The sequence below is a fragment of the Silurus aristotelis genome (assembly GCF_946808225.1).
Source record: "Silurus aristotelis genome assembly, chromosome: 2".
NCBI classification, from domain to species: Eukaryota; Metazoa; Chordata; class Actinopteri; order Siluriformes; family Siluridae; genus Silurus; species Silurus aristotelis.
Window position 1 is genome coordinate 21,419,989 of NC_139575.1, and position 27,937 is coordinate 21,447,925.

Consider the following 27,937-nt stretch of genomic DNA (forward strand, 5'->3'; position numbering starts at 1 on the left):
GAAGATGTTGAGGTTTTCGTTGGGAGTGACGACGATGGACAGGATTAGAAATGATTTATTAGAGAAATGATTTATTAGAGAAACCACACATGGGACAGCGCATGTAGGATGTTTTGGTGAGAAGGTGAGGGAGGCGAGATTGAGATGGTTTGGACATGTGCAGAGGAGGGACATGAATTATATTGGTAGGAGAATGCTGAGGATGGTGCCACCAGGTAGGAGGAAAAGAGGAAGGCCAAGGAGGAGGTTCATGGATGTGGTGAGGGAAGACATGCAGGTAGTTGGTGTAAAAGAGGCAGATGTAGAGGACAGGGTGGTATGGAGACGGATAATCCGCTGTGGCGACCCCTAATGGGAGCAGCCGAAAGAAGAAGAAAAAGATCTTGTCACATAAGTATGTGAATGTGTAACAAGGGGGATTTTGTATGTGCTGAGAACAAATACATTAATTGAGAGAATATTTTTTTCTGAGCTCTGTGGCTTTAGTGTTTTTCAAAATAGTTTAAGGCACACATTTTTGCTAATGATTGCCTTTTTGCATAAAGCCAAAGGTACAATATATGCACTTTTCTAGGTGGAGTTTGACTATATAACCCCAGCAACAAAGGGGTATTAAGGCTTACTACCCTTTGTCCTGAGAGTGTAGCTTAAAACCTCTGAGCCTGGATGATTATGCCGCATGCTTCTGTCCCCTGCTGAGGATGATGCCGTGCGTCTTTGCTTCAGTGACTTCATTGAGTCTCACACGGCAGCTTCATGGACCCACATGGGTAGGGAGCAGCTGCTTAGGGTGTCCAGGACCCATTCCAAAAGAGACTTTTGTGCATCGGAAGCCATGCATTAGAGAGGGAGCTACAATATGTCATGATTATAGACAAGGACTATATTTCCTGTGAACCATTGCAGCTCTACGCACCATGTATTAAGTTTGTTTGCACACCTAATTCATGGTAATGGCTATTATCACATGTGCATGTACACTCATGTCTCATTGTGCTTTTTGTCTTTCATTTGTTGTTGTCTGTTACTTTATACTCTTTGTTTGTTTCCTTGCCCCACATTCCTTTTTTTTTTTTTTGTATTGGTGTTCATTGTTTTGTGTTTGCTTTCATTTAGTTGATTTCACATGTTTTCCTTTGGTAAAGTATTTACCCAGACTTGCATCCTCTTCCTGCTTTATACCGTGACAGTGTGTTGTTTTGTTGAACATGTGAATGTAACTACCATGTCCTGGAGGGTAATACCATGTTAACTTTTACTATTCTAAAACAGCAAACAAATAAAAAATGTTATTATCCTCCCAGTTGTAGGCTGCAGCAGACACTGCGGTGAAACAAAACCTGATATACAATTACCTTTACCATATAATTACTTTGTCTAAAGATTAATTACTGTAAATCCCATCATTTCACAAATACTTTCTGGAGAAAAAAAAGACTGGTTTTCCTAGATCAATCTCAATATGCAATATCTCATCCACAATATAACACTGTTTGTTGCATATATCAGACCAAATTTGGACTTTTGGGTGAATATTTTCTTATCTTGTATTCAAGATAATGTATTTTTTGCACTATAAAAATAGACTATATACATTGTCCTAGTTTTAACCAGCATACATAAATTTTTACCAGCTATATCCTTCAGGGCTTACAGCTACAGGCATATCTCGATTGTGTGTATGATGTTCTTGTAATAATACATGCAATCTTTCTTATGCCAATTATTGTGAGGTAAGTAATTGTCAAATATTTTTTTCCCTAAAAGAATTCTGACTTGTTGAAATTTTTGTGTAAAAGAAATCTGCATTTTATTTTATGTTTTTAGCACATTAGTGTTGTGTGGACTGATGCAGTGCCATGGGCGTAAATTTCATTCAACAGTAGGGGGGGGACAATAAATATAAAATTTCTCATGAGCAATTTTTGAAGGGGACACAAATAATACAGTCAAATTGTACGTATAAAGATATGTCCCCACAGTGAAAGACTGTTTTTTATCATTGTTGTTGTAGCATGGAAACTGCATCATTATGGTTAGTTTAAGTTTTTCTCAGGTTCAATAACAAAGCAAAACAAGGAATTAAAAAAAGGTTTAAAATTTTATTTAAAATTAGATAAGACACTTAAGAACAGAATAGAAATTGATTATAATAATACAGTGGGGTCAGTTGGGACGTAGCACAGTGCTCATTTAGTAAATGCACAGATAAACAATATGCTAATTGTGTGTTAATGTTAAATTAACATTATACCAAGTCGTCCCAAATAAAACACTGCGTGGGAAACGGATTTGGTGTGTTAGTGTCAGTGCACTATGCTACAAGCTATTGTAAACAAGCTACCGTTCACTAGATAAGTCATATTTTAATAGCTAATATAGCAGATTCATGGAAAATTACATCGGTAATCAGCATTTTTGCCGCAACTAATTTATGATTGAGTCTCCATCAACTACATTAAAGAGAATCGCTTTATTTATAGTGAATAAAATACCCTAGTTAATGGAGATGAACATTAATTGAGAACAACATCCACACACATGACTCGTATGTGGAGAGTAGGTGAGATGAACTGGGAAAGCAGGCAGTGGGTCAAACCACTGTGAGGAAGGGGAGGGGGGGAACTGTTTCTAAATGCAAATGTTGCGTTTGTTTTTTTCTACTTACACAATTATTTAGGTATACATACATATAGTATTCACAATAAAAAGTGCAATATAAAAAAAAAATATGTGGGGTTGTATGTGGGGGATGGACAATCCTCGGATGGGGGGGACAACCCTCGGATGGGGGGGTTGCCCCCCGGGATTTACGCCCATGTTCAGTGCAGTTTACTGCTTATTGCTCTCTGGGTAACTGTTGCTCCTGAAGCTTTCAGGACATCTTTCAACTATGCTGGCTTCTTGCTTATGCTTCCTCTCATTAATCCTTCAAGGACGTTGTGAAATCTTGCATAGTGCACCTGTCAGGAGATGATTAGTTGTGGTTCCATGAACTTTCCCCATACATATAATTACCTTCAGAATGATTGCTACTTGTTGCATGAAATCCTCTAAACCCATGGCAGTGTCTTTTTTTAATAATTGCACTTATGCAAGTGCAATTTGCATAAGACCATTTTTTGCAGCTCTCTTAAATTGAACAATTCTGAAATAATGTCATCTTTATTGCTCAACAGTTGAAGGAGTTTTTGTCCTGTCTATACCATGCTACCAGAACACCTTTTCCACAAAATAACTAAGGCATTTAAAAAAAAAAAAAAACATTATTTTGCAGAAAACACACTGATCAAAATTAGAGAACAACAATGACTGTAGCATGGAAAAAGATTACAACAAAATTTTCTAAAGGTTACAACAGTCAGCTGCCACAGGACAGCACTTGTCTCTCACACTGCTCTGGTGTGATTTTGGTCCACTCTTCTTCCAGTCTCCTCCACAGTTCGGTGATTGTAGTGGGTTTCTTGGCCATAACTTTGTCACCAAGGATTTTCCAGAGGTTCTCTATTGGGTTGAGATCAGGACTCTGGGCAGGCCATGTCATTATTTCAATGTTTTCAGTTTCAAGGAACTGCTTTACCCGTTTTGCTGTGTGACATGGAGCGTTGTCCTGCATGAACACTGTGGGCTGATTGGGTGATGAAAGCAGGGAAGGAACCATATGTTGTTGAAGAAGGTTCTGATAAACATTTGCATATACTCTGCCGTGTTGCTGTGTAAGAGGCCCAACTCCTGCTGCAGAAAACATGCCCCAAACCATGACACTTCCTCCTCCACTTTTCACTGACTTCTTTACACACTTTGGGTTCAGTCTTTCTCCAGTTTGTCGCCGAACATAATGTTTCCCATCGGACCCAAATTAATTAAACTTGCTTTCATCACTGAAGTAAACTTTGGACCAGTTATCCTATGTCCACACAACATGCTTAGTCTAGCCTTTTGATTCTTTCTGCTAAAGGTTTGGTCACTGCAGAGTGGGCTTTCAGTCCAAATGCTCTTCAACATCGAGACACTGTATGATGAGACAGATCCTTACCCTTTTCAGCGCTGAACTGGTGAGCAATTTCAGCTGCAGTGTGGAAACGATTGCCCATTGAGATCCTCCACAGTATCCTGTCCTCTCTTGTATTTGTCTTCCATGGATGACCAGCCTTCTTGGCAGACTTGAATGAGTTTGTGATGTTGTAAAGATTCAATATTCTTGAAATCACAGATTTGAAACGAACAACTTGTCTTGCTATGGCTGATAGGGTCATCCCTTTGGCCTTCATCTGGACAACCTGCTGCCGGAGGCTTTCAGTCACTTTAGAACGGCCCACCATCTTGCAGAGTCAGTGAAACTGGACGTTAGGCTGCCAGTTAAATAGGGGTTGACAGATAATCAAGGAAATTAGCACCAGGTGCCAGATTAACACCAATAACTGGGAGGTATCTGAAAGTGTTCTCTAATTTTGATCAGTGTGTTTTCTGCAAAATAATGTTTTTTTTTTTTTTAAATGCCTTTGTTATTTTGTGGAAAAGGTGTTTTGGTAGCATGGTATAGACAGGACAAAAACTCCTTCAACTGTTGAACAGTGAAGATGACATTATTTCAGAATTGTTCAATTGTTTATAAATTGTTCTCTAATTTTGATTGCCAGTGTATATATATACAGGAAGTACATTACATACACTGTGGGGATTATATGTACTAGTTGTGTATGCAGTAACAAGATACAGTGGTAAAATAACTCAACCTAAAGTGTCTGAATACTTGTTTCCTCTCACTGAATGTCAGTCTGTTTGAGGCAGAGTATTACAAGGAATTCAATGAACAATGTTACAGTAAAGTATGAGTTGAAAAAAGAAGATAGCGCAAGTGAATACTACAAATATTTTAGGCTAGAAGCCAGTCTTTACTGGCAACTGAGGACACAATATGAAGAATGTCTTCTATTTTGCCCTCAGTTACGTTCAGTTAAGAGCTTGTGGACTTGTTTCAACCACAAAAGCAATTAAGAGAGAAACATAAAACATAAAAATTGTAATCCTTGCATCTCTCAGTAATGTATATTTCATATCTGAATGTCAGTATAATCATGCATTATTGTCTGAAAAGACGCTGCAATATCTTCACACTGTTAAATCATGGGTGTAATATATTCAGCAGTTGGCAGAAAAAAAATCACAAACTAATCAGTACCAGGAAAAAACTAATCAGCATCAGGCAAAAACTAGACCTATTTAGGCATCTAAATTTTTTTTTGATGTTTTGCTTTTTCCCCAAATAAAACAAACAAAAACAGAAAACATCACACTTGGCTTAATTAACGCCAACCCATTGTTGGTATGTCACATCCTTAGTCAAATCTTCTTAAGGATTTTGTGTATTGCTAACATGATTTAAAAGTGCTGACTTACTTGGTTTTAGATAAGAAGTAGTCAGTGTCATTAAGGCAAATGGGTTTAATAGACAAAAAGTCTATTAATATGTGGAATTGGGGAAGGTTCACATGCACACACTACAGCATTATACAATCACACAAATGGATGAAATTCATAAAAATGGCCACCAGGGGACACCAGTGGGTGTGAAAGAAACGCAACACACACGCGCGCACACAAACACGCATTCTGTTTTTTTCCCCTTTAAATAAACTGTTTATTTGAGATTATATTCAATGTATGCAAGTAAGGGCAATAAAGGATGCAGGTGGAAATGTGTTGACTAGTGAAAAGAGTGTGTTGAGAAGATGGAGGGAGTATTTTAAACAGCTGATGAACGAGGAACATGAGAGAGAGAGAAGGGTGGATAATGTGGAGATGGTGAAGCAGGAAGTGGATAGGATTACTAAGAAGGAAGTGAAAGCAGCGATTAAGAGGATGAAGAGTGGAGAAATGGAGAAGGAGTGTGCTGGTACCGATCTTTAAGAATAAGGGAGATGTGCAGACCTGCAGTAACTACAGGGGAATAAAGTTGATCAGTCACACCATGAAGCTATGGAAAAGAGTAGTTAAATCCAGGCTGAGAGAAGAGGTGACCATCTGTGAGCAACAGTATGGTTTTATGCTGAGTAAGAGCACCACAAATGCAATATTTGCTTTGAAAATGTTGATGGAGGAGTATAGAGAAGGTCAGAAGGAACTGCAGTGTGTGTTTGTGGATTTAGAGAAATTGCACAACTGGGTGCCGAGAGAGAAGTCGTGGTATTGTATGAGAAAGTCAGGTGTGTCAGAGAAAAATGTGGAGGTGGGACTGCATCAAGTATCGGCTCTGAGCCCTTTCCTGTTTGCAGTGGTGATGGACAGATTGATGGACGAGGTCAGACAGGAGTCTCAATGGATTATGATGTTTGCAGATGATATTTTGATTTGTGGTGAGAGTAGGAAACAGGTTGGGAAGAGTCTGGAGAGGTGGAGGTACGTGCTGGAGAGAAGGGGAATGAAAGTCAGCAGGAGTAAGACAGAGTACATGTGTACAATTGTCATTGTGCAAGGTACATGTACAGAGTCAACAAAATTCAGTTAGCATCTAACCAGTACTACATAAGTAGCTTATTTACAATAAATAAATTGCACTTTGATAAATAAGGCTATGGGAGGAATATACAGTAGTCGTGATAATCAAGTAATGGATGGTAAAAATGCAATAGAAGAGTATCTGCAAAAGTAAAAGTGAAAGTTTATAGGACTGTGGTGAGACCTGTGATGTATGGTTTAGAGACAGTGGCATTGAGTAAAAGACAGGAGGTGGAGCTGGAGGAAGCAGAGCTGAAGATGTTGAGATTTTCATTGGGAGTGATGAAGATGGACAGGATTAGAAATGATTTATTAGAGAAATGATTTATTAGAGAAACCACACATGTTTAGGATATTTAGGAGACAAGGTGAGAGAGGTGCGATTGAGATGCTTTAGACATCTGCAGAGGAGGGACATGGGATTTATAGGAAGAAGAATGCTTAGAATGAAGCTGCCAGGGAGGAGGAAAAGAGGAAGTGCAAGGAAGAGGCTTTTGGATGTGGTGAGGGAAGACATGCAGGTAGCTGGTTTGAAAGAGGCAGATGTAGAGGACAGAGTAGTATAGAGACGCATGATCTGCGGTGTGACCCCTAAAAGCCAAAAGTAAAAGAAGTAGAAGAAGAAGAAGAGTGGTGGATTTTTAAGCCCTGACAGCACTATGTACTTGAAACATAGCTAAGACCCACTATCTACCTCTTTCAGAGAAGTCTGGATAGGGTGGGGTCCTCAAATTTTTATGATAAGGTCAAATCATACATGGCAAACATGACTTAAGTATGACTCTTAAAATAGATCTGTCCAAACTGTGTCTGTCTTTAAAGTCATAAGAGAAGAAAATTTTTTAAATCCTAAATTGCCTTTGCTGCTTGTCATACTCGTTTCAGTACCTTGGAATGAGGCGTGTTTACACAAAATGAGACAGACCTAAATGAGACAGTGGTGATTGCTGCAACAGTGGAGGACCAAAAAAAACCGAACAAAAGGAAGTGCTTTTCTAATAGCTTACATTAATTGTGCTATGAAATCATTGTGGTGTTAGGAAAGAGGAATCTTGAGGAACACCCTTTTATATTTACAGTGCTTAGGTGTTACTATAGCAACTAAAACCACATCATCAGAAACTCCCAACTATTAGTTACATAGTATAATAAACAGCTTGTATGTGTGTATATGTACAGTATGTATGTATGTATGTATGTATGTATGTATGTATGTATGTATTTATTTACCTAATGACTGAGTGATTTATTATTATTGATACTTTTATTTATTATTATTTAATCACAAAAACAACAGCATCAATAACAATGAGTACACATAATAGTACAAGGTACAGTAGAGTCAGTATTTATTTTCTTTACATTCTTTACAGCCACTAGTCTTTTACTAACTCTTAAACTAACTCTTGAACTCTTAAACTAACAATTAAACTCTTTAAATGATTGATGATTGAAATGGCTTGATGTTTTAAAGAAAATGAGGAAATAGTGAGAGCAAGAGAGAAAATTTCAGGCCGTATCCAGACTATTCCAGGCCTGTTTGTATCTGTTACTAGTGTGATGGAAAAAATGATCACACTCAGTGAAGCCACAGCCAGACAAGGAACACCCTGAGTATGATTCACTCTAACTCAGTGGTCACACTCAGCTGGATAGCAAGATTGCTCTTTAATCATCTGTAGCATCTGCTATAGCAACTATATTTTGACAAGTAGATCACTGGTATGTTTTATAAAAGAAGCAAAATTCTAAATGAAATCATCGACATGAAAGTACCAATCCATTACTGAGGCCATCGGTTAATACCGTGCTCATGAAAAGTTTTTTCTGATCTTACTCTTAGTCAGATGCATGGATATTTTTATGACTGTATGTTGTGTTTGCAGACTCAATACAGATCTTGATTGCAAACTAAAGACTAAACTCGATGAGAGTCAGCTCACTACAGCTAGCATGTCAGTACAGGATCATTTATCAGTTTGTATAAGCAACATATGGGAAAAGCTGGATCAGCACATCCCTTAATCTTTTGTCTAATTTCCTGGCCTACATGCACTTTTTACTTGTTTTTAGAGAGTTTTTGCTCGATCCCTTTTCTCCCTGGCGGACAGAACAAGCAACCTCCAATAGATCAATGACAAAACAAGTAAACAAGCATAATAACAATAGCTAGAATTCCTGTGCTGCCTTTCACACCGACATTTCTGGAAGTAACCCAAGAGCGAGACAAAAACCTATTCATGTTTCCAGTTTGAACAGAGACCTCCCACAGGTGCACTAAAACCATGGACCATCTCACACTTGCTTCAGTGCAAAATCTCACACTGTAGACCCAAGACATGCTGCGGAGATCATAATTCGTTCCAAGACAACTTCCAGTACTGCTTGATCACAATGTTTTGAATATGAAAGGGTATTCTGACCGGTTTTCTTATTTTAGGGTGCTTCCTCATGTCTTGTTTGGGAGTTGCCACAATCTGTTTTGTACTTCTGTACAGTATGTGGATTGCTGTAAAGCTTCTTTGAAAAATGAAAGGAAATTGAGACTTAGCAGTACCAAAGAGTTTAATGTTTACTATTGAATTTCCAAATAAACGAGTTTAGCAGTGTAAGAAATCCCGTGTGAAATGATGAGATGCCCACCCGGGCTCGTGCACTACGTCTTAAGGCGTGGCTCGAGCTCCGAGTCCCACCCATAATGAGATCTGTACTTGGTACAAAACATCTACGATTTCAGACTGTCTGATAACGCAGGGGTGTGTGTGTGTGTGTGTGTGTGTGTGTGTGTGGTGGTGTGCGCGCGAAAAAGCTTAACAAACTGGCAATGTTAAGGCAGAAAAGACCTGAGAGCTTGTCTGCAGTCTGAGCGGATTACCGCGAAAGCTCCGTTCACTTACACGGAGCAGAAGGGTAACAAACGGCAGTCTGTTGTATAGACACAATACTGGGCAAACCTTTTTTTCCTTTTGGTAACCTGATTCAGAGGTCAACATTACGAAAATATTAAATTATTATTATTTATCTAAGTTTCTAATTGTAAATTGGGTGAGAATGGAGATAAGCTCGTGGACGCTGCTGTTCTTGTTGCTTGTTGTTTCACAGGGAAACGCCGGTAAGTTCACTGTTTACTGTTTTTTTTTACTTATTCAATAGGGATATTTGGTTTATTAAGACAAAATAAACATGTTTTAAGATTGTACCTTAAACCTTTTAATGTTTATATATATATATATATATATATATATATATATATATATATATATATATATATATATATATATATATATATATAACCATTTTTAATGTTTAATATATATGTTTATAGTGTATAGTGCTTGAGAATCCCTTCCATATAAAAGGACATGGTCAGGTCTATCCACACCTTGATTTTCCTCCAGAGATTGTTACTCAATAGCTAATAGATAACTAAGAAAATATTGGCTGGGAGAAGTAAATGAGCCAAGCTAAATAAATTTATTCAGTGTCACCAAGGAGATGATCCAACACTGCCGCTTTCTAATCTACCCCAGTTACTTTCCAGTTTGCCCAACTGGCAAAATCCCCCTGCTAGAAGTTGTATTGGTTTTGGGAGAAACTCTAGTTTCTGAAGTTTGTGTGAGTTTCCAGAACTATTACAGGTATGTTATATCTACTGGATACCATTAAGGACCATTAATAGAACGCCTTTGGCAACTTGCCGTATTATCACCTGCTGTATAGACACCAATAGGGACAACTGGGCCCTAAGTATGCACCAAGATTTCAAGGTTTCAAAGGTTTCTTTGGTTCGATGACAGACTTTATAATGGACACAAAAAACATTGTTGGTTACAGCTTTTTTTTTCAGCTGAAAGACAGATTGACCTTAAATGTGTGCTGTGTTTGACTTAGCACGTGAATGTCTGCAACCTACCCCGCCAAGTGAGTTGGTGTTATCTGACTCTGCTCTTCTGCAAAATAATTTTCCTGATGGATCTGAAATCACTCTGGAGTGTGCTACTGGCCATGAAGTGGATAAAGGCTCTAATGTTATCAGATGTATCGATGGAGTATGGAGCAAAGAGGAGCTGATCTGTAAAAGTAAATCAACTTCCAGTGTTCATTAGAAATAGAATGAGAGTAACACTTTTAATTTTGTGCTGGTGTCGGCAACTGCTGTTTACAATGATCGTTATAAACAGTATTGAGTATGAATAAAAAAAAAAATATACAGTTATTAACAAAAATGCTATGAAACTTCCATTACTTATCATTACTAATGTTTGGTTTATCTAATTGCTAATAGAATTATTAATGGGTTACTTTTCTGATATAGGCATTATTATTAAGAGGACAGAATAAACAAAAACAAAAAAAATGCACTGCTTCTACTGAGTGATAGCATCCATGTAGAAAAAATATAGAACTTGTGGCAGATACCACGATTATGGTTTAACACTATGCTGTGTTTTTTGGTTGCACATATTTACCTTGATAATTTAGTCCATTTTTATGTCACTTTTCATTTTGTTTCATTTTCATCAGAAAAAGACTGTGGATATCCTCGAAAAGTCCAGCATGTGAACTATAAAATCATAAGTGGAACATTGTTTGGTTCATACATCAGACCATTTTGTGATCCTGGGTAAGAGTTTTCTCATCTTAACTGTCTTAATATATGTTAAATTCTGTAAGAAGGAAAAACATACCTACAAGGTTTTAAGTAGCAAAAATGGACTCTTTCCAGATATAACTTTCAGGGTTCCAGCCGTAGACTGTGTCTTGCACATGGCTGGACTGGAAGTGCAGCGTGTTTGGGTAAGTTCAAGCAACTCTAGCTGTATATCATTAAAGATTTACCTACATATGCTGAAGCAAATTTGTAGACCCAAGCCTGAAATTTCCAACATAACTGTGTTTTTGTCATTGTTTTATAGTGGTAACCTGTGAAACCTTTCCTGTTATTCCTCATTCTACTATACTCAGTCAGCCGAACAAAACAAAAATTGAATATAATGATGTCATTCAATACGGCTGTGAGAAAAAATACTCACTTGTAGGAAACAGCTTTGTTGTTTGTCAAGTAAATAGGAAATACAGCTCACTTCCACAGTGCAAAGGTAAAATGTATTTATGTTCTTGTTGTTCTAATTCTTATCAAGAAACATGTGCCAGAGCAGTGGATTGTTAATGTGCTGTTTCCTTTTCTGTATCAGGTAGGAGCATTGATTTTAGAATAAGTAGATTTTTTTTTAGCAGAGTGTGAAAACCTGCTTTTTTTACTATATCATTGCATTGATATAACATAACATTCCTATAATGGCATTAAAAATGCATGATACATAAGCAATCAGTTGTGATTTTTGGTGAAGATACTTTATGCAGGAATGATACAGTGGCTCCTTTACTCAGCATTCTTAAAATATTTATATTTATATAGTAGGGCTGAAACGATTCCTCGAGTAACTTGTGTCATTCAATTACAAAAATTCATCGAGGCAAATTTTTTGCCTCATTGCTTTGTTTATTCCATTTAACTACACACGGGCATTTTGTTTCCTACGGACTATTGTTACTGATGCACCAACTTTTGGTGATCTGGTCAGGTAAACACAGAATACGCTGCTGAGTAATAAATGGAGGGACGGGAAGAACACAGCGAGGGGCAAGAATAAGATTCAGACTAAATAAATGGTAGAAAAAAGTTTGGGTTCATTTGGTTCAATTCGGTTACAGGTTTTTTGAATGACCAATTTACCATTTCTTAAGTTACCATTTTTATTTATATACAGTGCATTCAAAAAGACCCTCAGTGGCCACGTAGAGCAGGTAGTGGAGCAAGTATTTAAATCTGGTAATAAATACACGGATTTAGTGCATGGAAAATTTCAAGCTTCTTTTCCGGAGACTAAATACCGTGTCGTGATACTGTGCGAGATTGAATAAATAAATAAATAAATGAATGAATGAGAATAATTATGAGTTTCATTAAATGATTATTTTCCTATAACCTGCTCTACGTTGCCACCGCGGAAGGACTTTTTTGAATGCATTGTATTTGCATTTGATGCAATATATCAATTAATCAATTTCAGCAATAAAAATGTACATTATTCTTGAAGGAAACAAATTACTCATTTATTTTAAGTGACCTCTCTTATTTTCTCTCTCTTTAGTTCAGCTCTTTACTAAAAAAAACAAGTAATTCTTATCAGATTACTCGATTAATCGATGGAATATTTGTTTGAATACTCGATTACTAAAATAATTAGTTGATATTTGATATATTATATTATATTATATTATATTATATTATATTATATTATATTATATTATATTTATCTAATTTACTTAAATTCAATTTTGGTGATTCTGTGATAGTATTTATTTAATAGTGTTTCTTTTCCACAGTGTGTATTTTTCATGATCATGATTTCTTATGAGGTTTATGTTTTGTAGATCAGCTAAACACTGCAAATTCATGCTGGTCAGATAAAAAAAAAAACACACCCTCTATATCTGTAAAATTGAGATTAGTGAAATCCAGTCAGAATACATAATGTGGGGTGTGGGCTGGTGTCAACAAATAACTTACACAATAACCTCTATAAACAGTGATCAGAACACCTTAGAGCTCAGCTTGTTATAACTGTAAACGTGAAACCACATTGGAGTTCCAGTCAGAAAACAGAATGATGGGCTGCCGAGGGCTGTGTGAATGTTTTGCATTTCTACCACATTTTTATTTGCACATTTTACAGTTGTTTTAAAAAGAGAAATATACAAAGATTACAATTAGAATTTTTGCTGCTTGTCTAAATGACAATGACAAAAGCTCTGCTCGGCTATGACAATTTGAAGTGCGCAATGATTATGCTATGTACTTGTTGTGTTATTAGCAGGATACTAAATTAATATATGAAATTAATTAGTAGTAGTCTGTAAATGTATGATGGCAAAGAGATATTGCACTGCTAGTTTCTTATCTTCAGCAGGCTGAACCTGACAGGCAGTAGAGAATGTGTTTGACCATTAAAATGCTTTGTTTTGTTGAGCAGCCGATTGTGCTGAACCTGTCCTGGAGGGTTCAGTGGTGTTAAAAAAACCCAATTCTACTCGGAATAATACGTTTCCTCATGGATCTGAAGTCACTCTGGAGTGTGCTGCTGGCCATGTGAAGTATCAGGGCTCTGACGTCATCACATGTAACAATGGTGAATGGAACAAACAAGAGCTGAGCTGTAAAGGTAAGTCAGATTTTTTTGCATTATGTTTCATTCATCAATTCATACAGTGAGATCGCTACACTTTCAATTTTGTGATGGTGTCAACAACTAACTTACACAATAACATTTATAAACTTCAAAATATACTTTAAAATGTAATTAATTAGTGAACTTCAATTAATTAATTAAATGAAACTTTAAAGTTTCTATCAAACACCCTCTCTACCAAAAAAAAACCCTATAAAAAAAATAATAAATATATATATATATATATATATATATATATATATATATATATATATATATATATATATATATATATATATATATAAAATAAAATCATTTTTAAGATCGAACATCATTTTAAAATGTTGATATAAATTATTAATAGAATATCTGGTGTGGGAACAGGCATTAATAAAAGGAATGCAGTATTGATCAATTGTTATTGTTATTATTTTATTTATTTCTTTTTACTATTAATGTTATTATTATTGTTATTACTGTATACTAAGAATGAAATTTCCAAAAATAACTGTATGCATGTTGTTGTTTTATAGTGATTAACTGCGGGAAGCCTCCTGAAATACCTCACTCAATCAAACACAGTAATCTGACCAAAGAAAACCTGGAATATAAAGATGAAATCGAATACAGCTGTGAGGCAGAATACACTCTTGTAGGCAACAAATTTGTTGTTTGTCAGAAAGATGGGAAATACAGTTCACTTCCACAATGCAAAGGTGAAAATATCTTTTTCTTTCACTTCAGTTATTATGAAAAAATGTGTAAGAAAAGAAACAGTAACTAGGAAACTAGTTAGTGGACTTTGCTCCCCTGAAATGTTTACATTTGCACTGCATCCCCTACTGTGTATAGTCTGAGTTAGTTTTAATGATTTAATGCTTCTTTTCCTTATTGATGCAGATTTTCAATGATCACCTTAGAGTTTAGCTTCATAAACTTATTTGACTGCAAAATCTCTTGTTATATCTGTAAAAGTGAGGCAACACTTGAGTGCCTGTCAGAACGCATAATGAAAGTCTGCCCAGGACTTTGTGTAAGAAGTGAAGACTTAGCATTTCTGACACATTTTCATTTGCACATTTTACACTTGTTTTAAGAAGACAAATATAAAAAGATTACAATCCAAACATTTTGCTGCTTGCCTAACCAGTCAGTGAGTAGTAGTCAGTGGGTATGGTAGCAAAGAGATGATATTACACTGCTCGTTCCTAATCTAATAGTATGTTATATGTCTGGCGTAGGAACAGGCAGTATTAACAGGAAAGCAGCATTAATGTTATTATTATACACTAAGAATAAAATTTTCTTCTGTAATTGTATGCGTTTTGTTTAATACAGTGCAGTCGCCCTGTCCCATGTGCAGAAAAACACCCCCAAAGCATGATGCTACCACCCCCATGCTTCACAGTAGGGATGGTGTTCTTGGGATGGTACTCATCATTCTTCTTCCTCCAAACACGTTTAGTGGAATTTTGACCCAAAAGTTCTATTTTGGTCTCATCTGACCACATGACTTTCTTCCATGACTCCCCTGGATCATCCAAATGGTCATTGGCAAACTTAAGATGTGCCTGGACATGTGCTGGTTTAAGCAGGGGAACCTTCTGTGCCATGCATGATTTTAAACCATGACGTCTTAGTGTATTACCAACAGTAACCTTGGAAACAGTGGTCCCAGCTCTTTTCAGGTCATTGACCAGCTCCTCCCGTGTAGTTCTGGGCTGATTTCTCACCTTCCTTAGGACTATTGAGACCCACGAGGTGGGATCTTGCATGGAGCCCCAGTCCGAAGGAGATTGACAGTCATGTTTAGCTTCTTCCTTTTTCTAATGATTGCTCCAACAGTGGACCTTTTTTCACCAAGCTGCTTGGCAATTTCCCTGTAGCCCTTTCCAGCCTTGTGGAGGTGTACAATTTTGTCTCTAGTGTCTTTGGACAGCTCTTTGGTCTTGGCCATGTTAGTAGTTGGATTCTTACTGATTGTATGGGGAGGACAGGTGTCTTTATGCAGCTTACGGCCTCAAACAGGTGCATCTAATTTAGGATAATAAATGTAGTGGAGGTGGACATTTTAAAGGCAGACTAACAGGTCTTTGAGGGGCAGAATTCTAGCTGATAGACAGGTGTTCAAATACTTATTTGCAGCTGTATCATACAAATAAATAGTTTAAAAATCATATATTGGGATTTCTGGATTTTTTTTTAGATTATGTTTCTCACAGTGGACATGCACCTAAGATGACAATATCAGACCCCTCCATGATTTCTAAGTGGGAGAACTTGCAAAATAGCATGGTGTTCAAATACTTATTCCTCACTGTAGTTTTAATGATTTAATGCTTCTTTTCCTTAGTGATGCAGATTTTCACTGATCAGAACACCTTAGAGCTCAGCTTCATAAACTTATTTGGCTGCAAAATCTCTTGTTATATCTGTAAAAGTCAGGCAACACTTGAGTGCCTGTCAGAACACATAATGAAAGTCTGCCCAGGACTTTGTGTAAGAAGTGAAGACTTAGCATTTCTAACACATTTTCATTTAACATTTTACACTTGTTTTAAAGGAGACAAATATACAAACAAAGTCAGTGAGTAGTAGTCAGTGGGTATGGTAGCAAAAAAATGATATTACACTGCTCGTTTTTAATCTAATAGTATGTTATATGTCTGGCGTAGGAACAGGCAGTATTTACAGGAAAGCAGCATTTATGATTTATGGGAGGAGCATTGATTTTAGAATAAGTAGATTTTTTAGCAGAGTGTGAAAACCTGCTTTTTTTACTATATCATTGCATTGATATAACATAACATTCCTATAATGGCATTAAAAATGCATGATACATAAGCAATCGTTTGTGATTCTTGGTGAAGATACTTTATGCAGGAATGATACAGTGGCTCCTTTACTCAGCATTCTTAAAATATTTATATTTATATAGTAGGGCTGAAACGATTCCTCGAGTAACTTGTGTCATTCAATTACAAAAATTCATCGAGGCAAATTTTTTGCCTCATTGCTTCGTTTATTCCATTTAACTACACACGGGCATTTTGTTTCCTACGGACTATTGTTACTGATGCACCAACGTTTGAGCTCTTTAATGATCTGGTCAGGTAAACACAGAATACGCTGCTGAGTTATAAATGGAGGGACGGGAAGAACACAGCGAGGGGCAAGAATAAGATTCAGACAAAAAAAATGGTAGAAAAAAGTTTGGGTTCATTTTAAACTAAAACATAAAGAACCTCGTACAATTCGGTTACAGGTTTTTTGAATGACCAACTTACCATTTTTTAAGTTACCATTTTTATTTATATACATTGCATTTAAAAAGACCCTCAGTGGCCACGTAGAGCAGGTAGTGGAGCAAGTATTTAAATCTGGTAATAAATACACGGATTTAGTGCATGGAAAATTTCAAGCTTCTTTTCCGGAGACTAAATACCGTGTCGTGATACTGTGCGAGATTGAATAAATAAATAAATAAATGAATGAATGAGAATAATTATGAGTTTCATTAAATGATTATTTTCCTATAACCTGCTCTACGTTGCCACCGCGGAAGGACTTTTTGAATGCATTGTATTTGCATTTGATGCAATATATCAATTAATCAATTTCAGCAATAAAAATGTACATTATTCTTGAAGGAAACAAATTACTCATTTATTTTAAGTGACCTCTCTTATTTTCTCTCTCTTTAGTTCAGCTCTTTACTAAAAAAAACAAGTAATTCTTATCAGATTACTCGATTAAACGATGGAATATTTGTTTGAATACTCGATTACTAAAATAATTAGTTGATATTTGATATATTATATTATATTATATTATATTATATTATATTTATCTAATTTACTTAAATTCAATTTTGGTGATTCTGTGATAGTATTTATTTAATAGTGTTTCTTTTCCACAGTGTGTATTTTTCATGATCATGATTTCTTATGAGGTTTATGTTTTGTAGATCAGCTAAACACTGCAAATTCATGCTGGTCAGATAAAAAAAAAAACACACCCTCTATATCTGTAAAATTGAGATTAGTGAAATCCAGTCAGAATACATAATGTGGGGTGTGGGCTGGTGTCAACAAATAACTTACACAATAACCTCTATAAACAGTGATCAGAACACCTTAGAGCTCAGCTTGTTATAACTGTAAACGTGAAACCACATTGGAGTTCCAGTCAGAAAACAGAATGATGGGCTGCCGAGGGCTGTGTGAATGTTTTGCATTTCTACCACATTTTTATTTGCACATTTTACAGTTGTTTTAAAAAGAGAAATATACAAAGATTACAATTAGAATTTTTGCTGCTTGTCTAAATGACAATGACAAAAGCTCTGCTCGGCTATGACAATTTGAAGTGCGCAATGATTATGCTATGTACTTGTTGTGTTATTAGCAGGATACTAAATTAATATATGAAATTAATTAGTAGTAGTCTGTAAATGTATGATGGCAAAGAGATATTGCACTGCTAGTTTCTTATCTTCAGCAGGCTGAACCTGACAGGCAGTAGAGAATGTGTTTGACCATTGAAATGCTTTGTTTTGTTGAGCAGCCGATTGTGCTGAACCTGTCCTGGAGGGTTCAGTGGTGTTAAAAAAACCCAATTCTACTCGGAATAATACGTTTCCTCATGGATCTGAAGTCACTCTGGAGTGTGCTGCTGGCCATGTGAAGTATCAGGGCTCTGACGTCATCACATGTAACAATGGTGAATGGAACAAACAAGAGCTGAGCTGTAAAGGTAAGTCAGATTTTTTTGCATTATGTTTCATTCATCAATTCATACAGTGAGATCGCTACACTTTCAATTTTGTGATGGTGTCAACAACTAACTTACACAATAACATTTATAAACTTCAAAATATACTTTAAAATGTAATTAATTAGTGAACTTCAATTAATTAATTAAATGAAACTTTAAAGTTTCTATCAAACACCCTCTCTACCAAAAAAAAAAAACTATAAAAAAATAAAAAAATAAAAATTTATATATATAAAATAAAATTATTTTTAAGATCGGACATCATTTTAAAATGTTGATATAAATTATTAATAGAATATCTGGTGTGGGAACAGGCATTAATAAAAGGAATGCAGTATTGATCAATTGTTATTGTTATTATTTTATTTATTTCTTTTTACTATTAATGTTATTATTATTGTTATTACTGTATACAAAGAATGAAATTTCCAAAAATAACTGTATGCATGTTGTTGTTTTATAGTGATTAACTGCGGGAAGCCTCCTGAAATACCTCACTCAATCAAACACAGTAATCTGACCAAAGAAAACCTGGAATATAAAGATGAAATCGAATACAGCTGTGAGGCAGAATACACTCTTGTAGGCAACAAATTTGTTGTTTGTCAGAAAGATGGGAAATACAGTTCACTTCCACAATGCAAAGGTGAAAATATATTTTTCTTTCACTTCAGTTATTATGAAAAAATGTGTAAGAAAAGAAACAGTAACTAGGAAACTAGTTAGTGGACTTTGCTCCCCTGAAATGTTTACATTTGCACTGCATCCCCTACTGTGTATAGTCTGAGTTAGTTTTAATGATTTAATGCTTCTTTTCCTTATTGATGCAGATTTTCAATGATCACCTTAGAGCTCAGCTTCATAAACTTATTTGACTGCAAAATCTCTTGTTATATCTCTTGTTATATTATATAAACTTAGACTTATATTAAATTTGTAATCTGGCATACCAGTTTAGATTTCTTCATTGCTAGAGACTCAAAGCACTTTTGTACGTCGCTCTGGATAAGGGCGTCTGCTAAATGCCGCAAATGTAAATGTAAATATCTGTAAAAGTGAGGCAACACTTGAGTGCCTGTCAGAACGCATAATGAAAGTCTGCCCAGGACTTTGTGTAAGAAGTGAAGACAGCATTTCTGACACATTTTCATTTAACATTTTACACTTGTTTTAAAAAGACAAATATACAAAAAAAAGATTACAATCCAAACATTTTGCTGCTTGCCTAACCAGTCAGTGAGTAGTAGTCAGTGGGTATGGTAGCAAAGAGATGATATTACACTGCTCGTTCCTAATCTAATAGTATGTTATATGTCTGGCGTAGGAACAGGCAGTATTAACAGGAAAGCAGCATTAATGTTATTATTATACACTAAGGATAAAATTTCCTCTGTAATTGTATGCGTTTTGTTTTATAGCGATTAACTGCGGGAAGCATCCTGAAATTCCTCATTCGATCAAACACAGTAATCTGACCAAGGAAAACCTGGAATATAAAGATGAAATCGAATACAGCTGTGAGGCAGAATACACTCTTGTAGGCAACAAATTTGTTGTTTGTCAGAAGGATGGGAAATACAGTTCACTTCCACAATGCAAAGGTGAAAAGTGAATTTTGTGTTCACTTCACTTATGAAAAAAACGTGTAAGAAAGGAAACAGTAACTTGGAAACTAGGTAGCAGTTTGAAGCCAGTTTCTTATCTTCAGCAGGCTGTAACTGACAGGCAGTAGAGAATGTGCTTGACCTTTAAAATGCTTTGTTTTGTTGAGCAGCCGATTGTCCGGAACCTGTCCTGAAGGGTCCAGTTGTGTTAAAAAACTCTCCTACTCTGAATAAAATGTTTCTTCATGGATCTGAAGTAACTCTGGAGTGTGCTACTGGCAAGATTCAGGGCTCTAACTCCATCACATGTAACAATGGTAAATGGAACAAACAAGAGCTGAGCTGTGAAAGTAAGTCAGATTTGTTGCATCATGTTTCATTCACTCATAAATGTGCAAAATAGCTACATTTTCAATTTTGCGCAGGTGTCAACAACTAACTAAACTTCAAAATGTACTTTAAAAGAAAATCAGACTAGCTAAATTATCTTTGATTTTTCAAACAAAGAAAAATGATTAGCAGGCGAGCAGAATTAATCAATTATTATTATTATTATTATTATTGACTATTTATGTTGTTAATTTTGGTAGAATAAAAATTAAAATTTCAAAATAACTGTATTGGTGAACAGATGAAAAACTCTTTTGTTAAATCTGTAATTGTGAGGCTACATTTGACTACAAATCAAGTATGAACGCCAGAGAATGAAGGCGCTGCCAAGGGCTGTGTGTGAGAAGATTGGTTGAGTGACATTTACAACATTATATAATTTATAATAAAATAAACTAATGCTAAAATCAGTAGCCATTTTGACCAGTCTGTTTCACAGTATTACCTAAAACAGCTTACAAGGGTAATATTTTGCAGAGCTGCAGAACTCCTGACATTTGCATGTTAGATTCCTTCATTATTCAAAAAAAACAGGCAAATTCAAAGTGAGAAGTTCAGTGTTAACAAACAGGAAAAATTAGGGTGATGTGCAAACAAAGTTGCTTGAGCAAATAAATTTTATTGTAATCCGAAATCCTAAACTACCCTAAAGATATAAAGTTTGGTGTAGCCAAGTACACTGAGTGTATATTTTGCAATGCATGTGAACTTGAATGTGTTAATGTGTAATTGAGTCCAGGTGCATGAAATCCTAAGACTGGTAATTGTAAACATAAAAGAATGAGTGACACTTGGGTTTTCTAGTCCTATGTTTGTAAGCCGGGGGGAGTGGTGGCTCCAGCGGTTAAGGCGCTGGGTTGCCGATCGGAAGGTCTGGGGTTCAAGCCCCGGTATCGCCAGGCTGCCACTCTTGGGCCCTTGAGCAAGGCCCTTAACCCTCTATGCTCCGGGGGTCCCTTAAGAGGGAAATATCAAGGTCCGTGACGTTGGAGTGACGTGGGGCCGCCTTCCCGTGGGCTCACCACCTGCAGGAGGGACCGTAAGGGACGGTGCTGTGAGGATTGGGCAGCAGTCGAAGGCGGGGGCCTGCTTAGACTGCTGCCCCTGCGACCCGAATTACGGATAAGGGGGAGAAAATGAATGAAAAAGGATGAATGAATGTTTGTAAGCCACATGGTACACTGGGAATTGTGGTGAGCAGCCATGTTTTGTAGACTACTTTGTGTTCAGTGACCTATAGAATAGTCGTTTGCAGTCGTGCAGGTCGGATATCTTGTGGAACTAATCATTCACTTCAACAAAATTATTGAATGTAATAATTTGTTGAATTAATTGCATTTTTTTATTTTGTTTTGTTATTGCATTTTTTCTCTAGAGAGTGAGGACGATAAAAGAGGTAAATCATAGTATATGTAAAATTACATCTGCTAAATCTTTAACATTTACATTCTGGCTGTGAATGTAAGTTTATAGATCAGAATTACAGCTTTCATTTTCTCCTTTTCTGCATCTAGATGTGTTACGCAACAGAACATTGCACCGTGAGTTAGATCAAATAGGTCGACTAAGGAAAACAGCAGTAGTTGATGACAGTAACAGAGAGCTATGTAGAATATACAAAAACACTTCGTGCAGTTATTACAAGGAATCATATTAACAAATTTCCATTGTTATTTACACAAATTAGCTTGAAGTCTGTCTGTTCTAATACCTTTGCTCACCGAAAGAATTAAGTGGTCTGCCACCGGAGGTTCCATGTTCAAAGATGTTTAGCACACCTAGATGAAAAAAAGCCCCAGTTAAATTATTATTTATAATACCAAGAATAATATTAATAATATAAGTATTTTTGTTGTTGTTATTGTTGTTAATGTTATTATTATTATTATTATTATTACTATTATTATTATTATTCCTCTTATTGCTATGTTTCTTTTTACAGGGACCTTTTTTCAGGATCCTGCTAAATTTGGAGCCGTTGTTGTTTTTTTAATTGCTGTTGGTGAGTTCTTTAATGTATCTTCAGTAAATTGCAAGTATGAGAGAAAAAAGTAAAATGTAGTGAACCCTGTTTCAATAAACAGAGGCAAAACAATATATAGAGCCAAGTTTCATACACTGGTGCCATGTGGGAGAATCAGATTCAAGTGCAAAGCAGTTCAGAGATTGTACTGCAATTCTGGCAAAAAGACCTGAACCGTAAAACAAAAATCATAAACTGAGAAAGGCGAGAACCAAAAAGACCACATGAGGGCTAATTAAAAAAATATGAATGGAATATCTATACATAATCACACAGTTTATGTATAGATAATACTGTAGGTATGACCACACTGAGTGGTGCCTTGAATAGAAACAAAGAAACACATTAACTCAAATACCAAAATTAATCAAATTGCAAATTGCAATTAGGTGAAAGGGATCATAATGCAATAGGGAGCCAATTAACAACAAGACATGGGAGGAGACAAGACATGAACCAAAACAATATGCAGGGTGACATAAACAAACTTGACAGCATATATATTATTTTAAATATTATTATTTACATATGGTCTGTTAATTAACATTAATCTTGAAGAATAATTTCCTGAAGTAAAGTTGCAATACTTCATCAAAATCCTTGGCACTATTGTAAAACTGTAACATAAAAACATTTCTAAATGCTATATGAAATATAGATAACAATGGACACAGCAGTCTATTTTCTTTGGTTGCCTATTTTCTCATGGTTATATGCATAACTCCTGAGGACTAACAGCAAATTACAAGAAGAATGACATTTGCATTTATTTAAAGCATTCCTAATAGGTGTCAATAAAGTTTGTGCATGCACTGTTGAGAGAAAATACTATTATTTAAGGTTGTGTCTAAGTTTTATTTTACACAATTAATTTAGTTTATCTAATGGAGATCACTACTGTATATTGGACAAACCACTAATATGTCACTTATTTCCACAGTAATTGGGATTTTATGCATCTGGCATTACCAGAAACAGAAAGGGTAAGCGTTACTTATAATGGCTATTATTATAACTCGCATGCTGAATTAATTAGCCCACTGCATGTGTAAAATGCTGCTACTTGACCTTCAAACTATTCTAAGCTAACTTACAGATTTTTCTTTTATCTTCTTTAGAATTTATCTTGCAAACTTAAGTAAGGATGATCAAGATTATACATGCTATGAATAGTGTATTCTTATTTAGGGTTTATTAGATTACTGTGTAACTATTTAGTGGTAAATAACAAAAAAAGGCAGGCAAAAGTATGGTATTGCTGCATTTATGTCTTTCCTGATTTTGAGGATGTGAGCAAATCCCTCCATTTTTCCATTGACAAAAATATGTTTCCTGTATATCCTGTATCCTTGCTTTCTTGAAACATAATATAAATGTTTCTATAATACACTATTACAATAGTGTAAAAAAATAAATAAAATAATAAAATAGGTTAACCAGCATAACCAGCATTGTTCACCACACATAAAACAGTTGAACATTTTATCACATCAGCCAGATGTTACTACCAAGCAGAAATGGTGACGACTGTATTGTGACTGTAGCAGGCAGATAAGAAAGGCAGCCCAAAATATTTATTTTAACAATATTCACTATACAATGATCAGCCATCGGAGTAAAGACACTGACAGCTGGAGCTAATTATTATTGGTTATTTTGTTTCACTGACCCCTTTTAAGGGGTAGGAAGTATTTGGATCTGAGTGACTTGCCCATGAGGCTAAATACCAAGTGATCCTAAATGACTTGGTCAGAACATCTCCAAAACAGCATTTTCGGGGTTTTCCTGGTACACAGTGGTTAGTACTTGCCAAAAGTGGTCAATGGAAAGCCACCCAGAGAAAAGACAAGATGGGGACAGATGCTAAAAAAGTAAATGCTGGCTACAATAGAAAGGTGTGTATGAGGCTACATAGTCACAGACTGGTCAGAGTGCCTATGCCGACCTGTACATACACTGCCGAATGTGCCTACAGTGGCAAATTTAACCTTAAACTGAGCCTTTTACATAATGTGGATGACCGGGTATATGTGTGCTTTGCTTACCCTGGGAAGAGCTGGCACTAGGATGCATTATGGGAAGAATGCAAGCTGGTGGATGCAGTGTAATACTCTGGGCAATGTTATACTGGTAAACTTAGGGTCCTGGCATTAAAGTACACCCCTTCATGGAAAGGTATTATCTAATGACATTGGCTTCTTTTGGCACACACAAAAATGAAAGGTTTGAGAAACAAGACAAAAAGTTCAAGGTGTTGACTTGACCTGCAAATTCCCCGACTCTAAATCCAATTGAGTATCTGTGGAATGTGCTGGAAAAAAGAAGTCTGATCTTTGGAGGCCCTGCCATGCAACTTACCAGACTTAAAAGGGTTGCTAACATCTTGCTGACAGTTACCACAGCATACCTTTAGAGGTTTTGCCGAGTTCTTTCCTCAAACGGTCAGAACTGTGTTTTTAATCCTATGGCTGATTGGTATATATTATGAATAAGAATTCAGTTTATACAGAGAAACAATTTTTTAACCTCACAGTACTTCACAGTAATGTCATTTATTATTGCAAATTTCACATTTTTGGAAAAAGACTCATCATAGATTTAGGCATTAGTAATTGATTAAATCATTCTGATGCACAATGATGACACCTGGCTGACTAATACCCAGAGGAAATGGGCAAGACCACAATTTACAGGCATTACGTAACACACATTGAGCGTGTTATATGGTGCTGACAGTGTTGCGAAATTAACATTGCTTTGTCTAACTGCTTAAATCATATTTAGCCCTATACTAATGTAAAGCAGGAGGCTGTAAGTTGGTTTATACAAAATACTAAAACAAGGCACATGGATAATGTTGATTGTATCACATTATTTGGTGATGCTGCGTAGATCATATGACACCAGGGAAGAAAAGAGGATGAAAGAAGGATTGATGCAAGAAAACAGTTACTCTACTTCTCCCCAGTTCCGGTATAAGGTACCTACTAAGATCTCCAACCTTACTGAAGCTTAAGTTTCACCTTTCTTTAGTTTAGAGTTTTGCCATAGCTTATTAGGCTCCTATAGTAGTTCAATTAATATTATTAGTATAATTCTCTAGTTCTCTGGTGACATTTTTTATGCTTTAGTAATATGACTGTCTTTTCTACTTTCTCCCAAACACAGGGCCCGTAATCGCACTGTTCCTGTCTGCAAATTTGCTTCTGATCTTTGAATTGTTCAGGAGTACAGTATTACCTCTTGAAGAAGACCAAAATATTTTATTTGCACATAATATTATGTATAAGTTTGATTTTTTGTTTCCTTTTCTGAACGCTGAAATTCTGAATCTGTCTCCTGGGAATTCCCTGTATTTAATATCAGACATTTTTTTTAGATTGAACTTACTTTGAGTTCAGTGACACATTTCTTTCTGAAATTCTATTTAAGTGCTGGGAGCTCCTTGCACACTCCTTAAGAACTGAAATGGGAACTCAGAGGGTTCTCTTTTCTCTTGTGTCAGACCAGACTACAAGCCTAAGACAGGTCAAAATTAATGTCACACTGCGCTCCTGTTCACAAGTGAATCACTTGAAACATGGACACAGAACATCTTTTATTCAGTCCCTAATGTAGAAACTGAACTGCACTGAAATAAAGGCCTGCTTTGTGAGGAAGCCAGTGATTATTGATGGCTAGACAACAATAAACTTGGTCAAGCTTCCAAATGAATCATATATCAAGGAAAGTCAAAAGCAAAACTCATTCAGATGCTGTTTTTTTAGTCTGTAAGAGTAGAGACGTCAGAGCAAAAGATATAATACAATGCCTTATAAGCACTTTAAAAATGCACTGTGTCTAATGGATTTTGTAACTAATTTGATGGTCATAATGTTGTAAATATATTTTTTAATAAAATTATTTAGCCAAACTTTTTTTATGTTGCAATTTTAACATGATCTTTTTTTTATTTTTTTACTGTATTGGGATAAGGTTCTGACATTGTGATGTACAAATCCTTACATTATTCAGTTTAATGCTAAAGTCAGGTTACATGATATTGCAAATTTTAATTAAATTATCAAATTTGTTCCAGTTATACACAGTGGGACTTCTCTCGTTTGTGTTTCACACTTTCAGGAAAAAAACATAGAAAGTGTCTGTTAACTGAGCTTAAATGTTCTCATTAGTTCATACTCACAGGAGTCCATTATTCCCCTGCTACACATTGTCTCAGAGATGAAAACCTCTGTGGGAGTTTAAAGGGAGGGCTATGTGATGTTTTAGAGGCATAAGCAGTGATATATATATATATATATATATATATATATATATATATATATATATATATATATATATATATATATATATATATATATATATATATATATATATATATATATATAAGCCCTAAGTTCCATTCTGGATAATGAGCATAAATGTAAAAAAAGTAAAAAAGTAAAACAATTTGGAGAAAAAAGATCTACTGTCAGATCTACTTATTGTTTTTGTAAATCTTATCCAGGCTTGCTAAGACAGAAGTCAACCTAATGCAATAAATTGACCCTAGTTACATTATAAATAAGCTTACAAATAAAGAAAGAAATTAGAAATAGTTTGCTAAAAATGAAAGGGCCTTTAGCACTTGATGGTGCACCATGTGGTAAAATATATTGTATTATTATAATAGTGAAAAACCTCTTTAACACTGATTTATACTGCAGCCCATTTAGTTGTTTTTAGAAAATAATCTATTCCTAGCACACGTGTTTATTATTTGTTTATAAAATGTTATTAAGGCACCTTGCACTGGTATAGAACATCATTTTTTTAAAGTAGTCTTGCATTCTAGTTCCAGTCTTGTTACTATGTAAAATGTTCAGAAGCACTGTGGATCATGAACGTGGAAATTGCTATCTGTCAAGCAACTAAATGCATAAACATTTGGTTATAATTCTTTTTCCACTTTCCCTTTAGTTACAGAATATATGTGGATATACTCTAACACTGTTGTTATTTGGAGTTCATTTGGAAGCAATAGTTCTGCTTTTCTGTGGGAACATGTCTGCTACTGACACTTAAGCAGATAAACAACAATGAAGATATATATGGGAAGTGATGAGTGCCTTCGTTCATTCATCTTCAGAAAACACTTCATCCTGATCAGGGTCATGAACGATCTGGAGCCTATCCTGGAGCCATGGACGGGGGATGGGAAACCAATTGGAACTGTTTAGATTTGAGAGCTAAAATCTGTCTTGAGGTGAGTCAGTCACATTTAATAAGAGCACTTGGAGGAAATAAATTGATGAACAAATACATTTGATAGAAAATATGTGCCTAAGTTTAGTATTGCTTAAACAAAATAACTTGTGGATTTTGGAAAACTGGAGTACAGTACTGAGTGATCCACATTAATGTGTACAAAAATG

The 27,937-nt window shown here is 35.6% G+C and overlaps 1 protein-coding gene across 6 annotated transcripts; it reads left to right on the top strand.

The window, feature by feature from the left end:
• The first annotated feature begins 9,191 nt into the window (after window positions 1-9,191).
• Window positions 9,192-26,436, top strand: LOC310722501 (complement factor H). 6 transcript variants are annotated; one of them, XM_083535015.1, is made up of 15 exons: window positions 9,206-9,610; window positions 10,390-10,578; window positions 11,023-11,122; window positions 11,225-11,295; window positions 11,415-11,597; window positions 13,536-13,724; window positions 14,264-14,446; window positions 18,297-18,485; window positions 18,970-19,152; window positions 19,925-20,107; window positions 20,281-20,460; window positions 21,876-21,896; window positions 22,443-23,506; window positions 25,416-25,503; window positions 25,692-26,436. In XM_083535015.1, the coding sequence occupies exons 1-13, from the start codon at window positions 9,550-9,552 to the stop codon at window positions 22,553-22,555; spliced, it is 1,845 nt and encodes a 614-aa protein (XP_083391141.1). In that variant the 5' UTR covers window positions 9,206-9,549; the 3' UTR covers window positions 22,556-23,506; window positions 25,416-25,503; window positions 25,692-26,436. The 6 variants fall into 6 exon arrangements, with proteins under 6 accessions (XP_083391142.1, XP_083391141.1, XP_083391143.1 ...); XM_083535016.1 differs by lacking the exon at window positions 18,970-19,152 and having other exon boundaries at window positions 9,192-9,610; XM_083535017.1 differs by lacking the exon at window positions 18,297-18,485 and having other exon boundaries at window positions 9,210-9,610.
• Window positions 26,437-27,937: the final 1,501 nt, after the last annotated feature.

Excerpts from the sequence above, each read along its gene's own strand:
- LOC310722501 (XM_083535015.1), top strand. The coding sequence starts at position 9,550 with ATGGAGATAAGCTCGTGGACGCTGCTGTTCTTGTTGCTTGTTGTTTCA. Across the intron at positions 11,296-11,414 it reads TGGAAGTGCAGCGTGTTTGG|TGGTAACCTGTGAAACCTTT; the intron begins GTAAGTTCAAGC and ends ATTGTTTTATAG. Across the intron at positions 14,447-18,296 it reads TTCACTTCCACAATGCAAAG|CCGATTGTGCTGAACCTGTC; the intron begins GTGAAAATATCT and ends TTTGTTGAGCAG.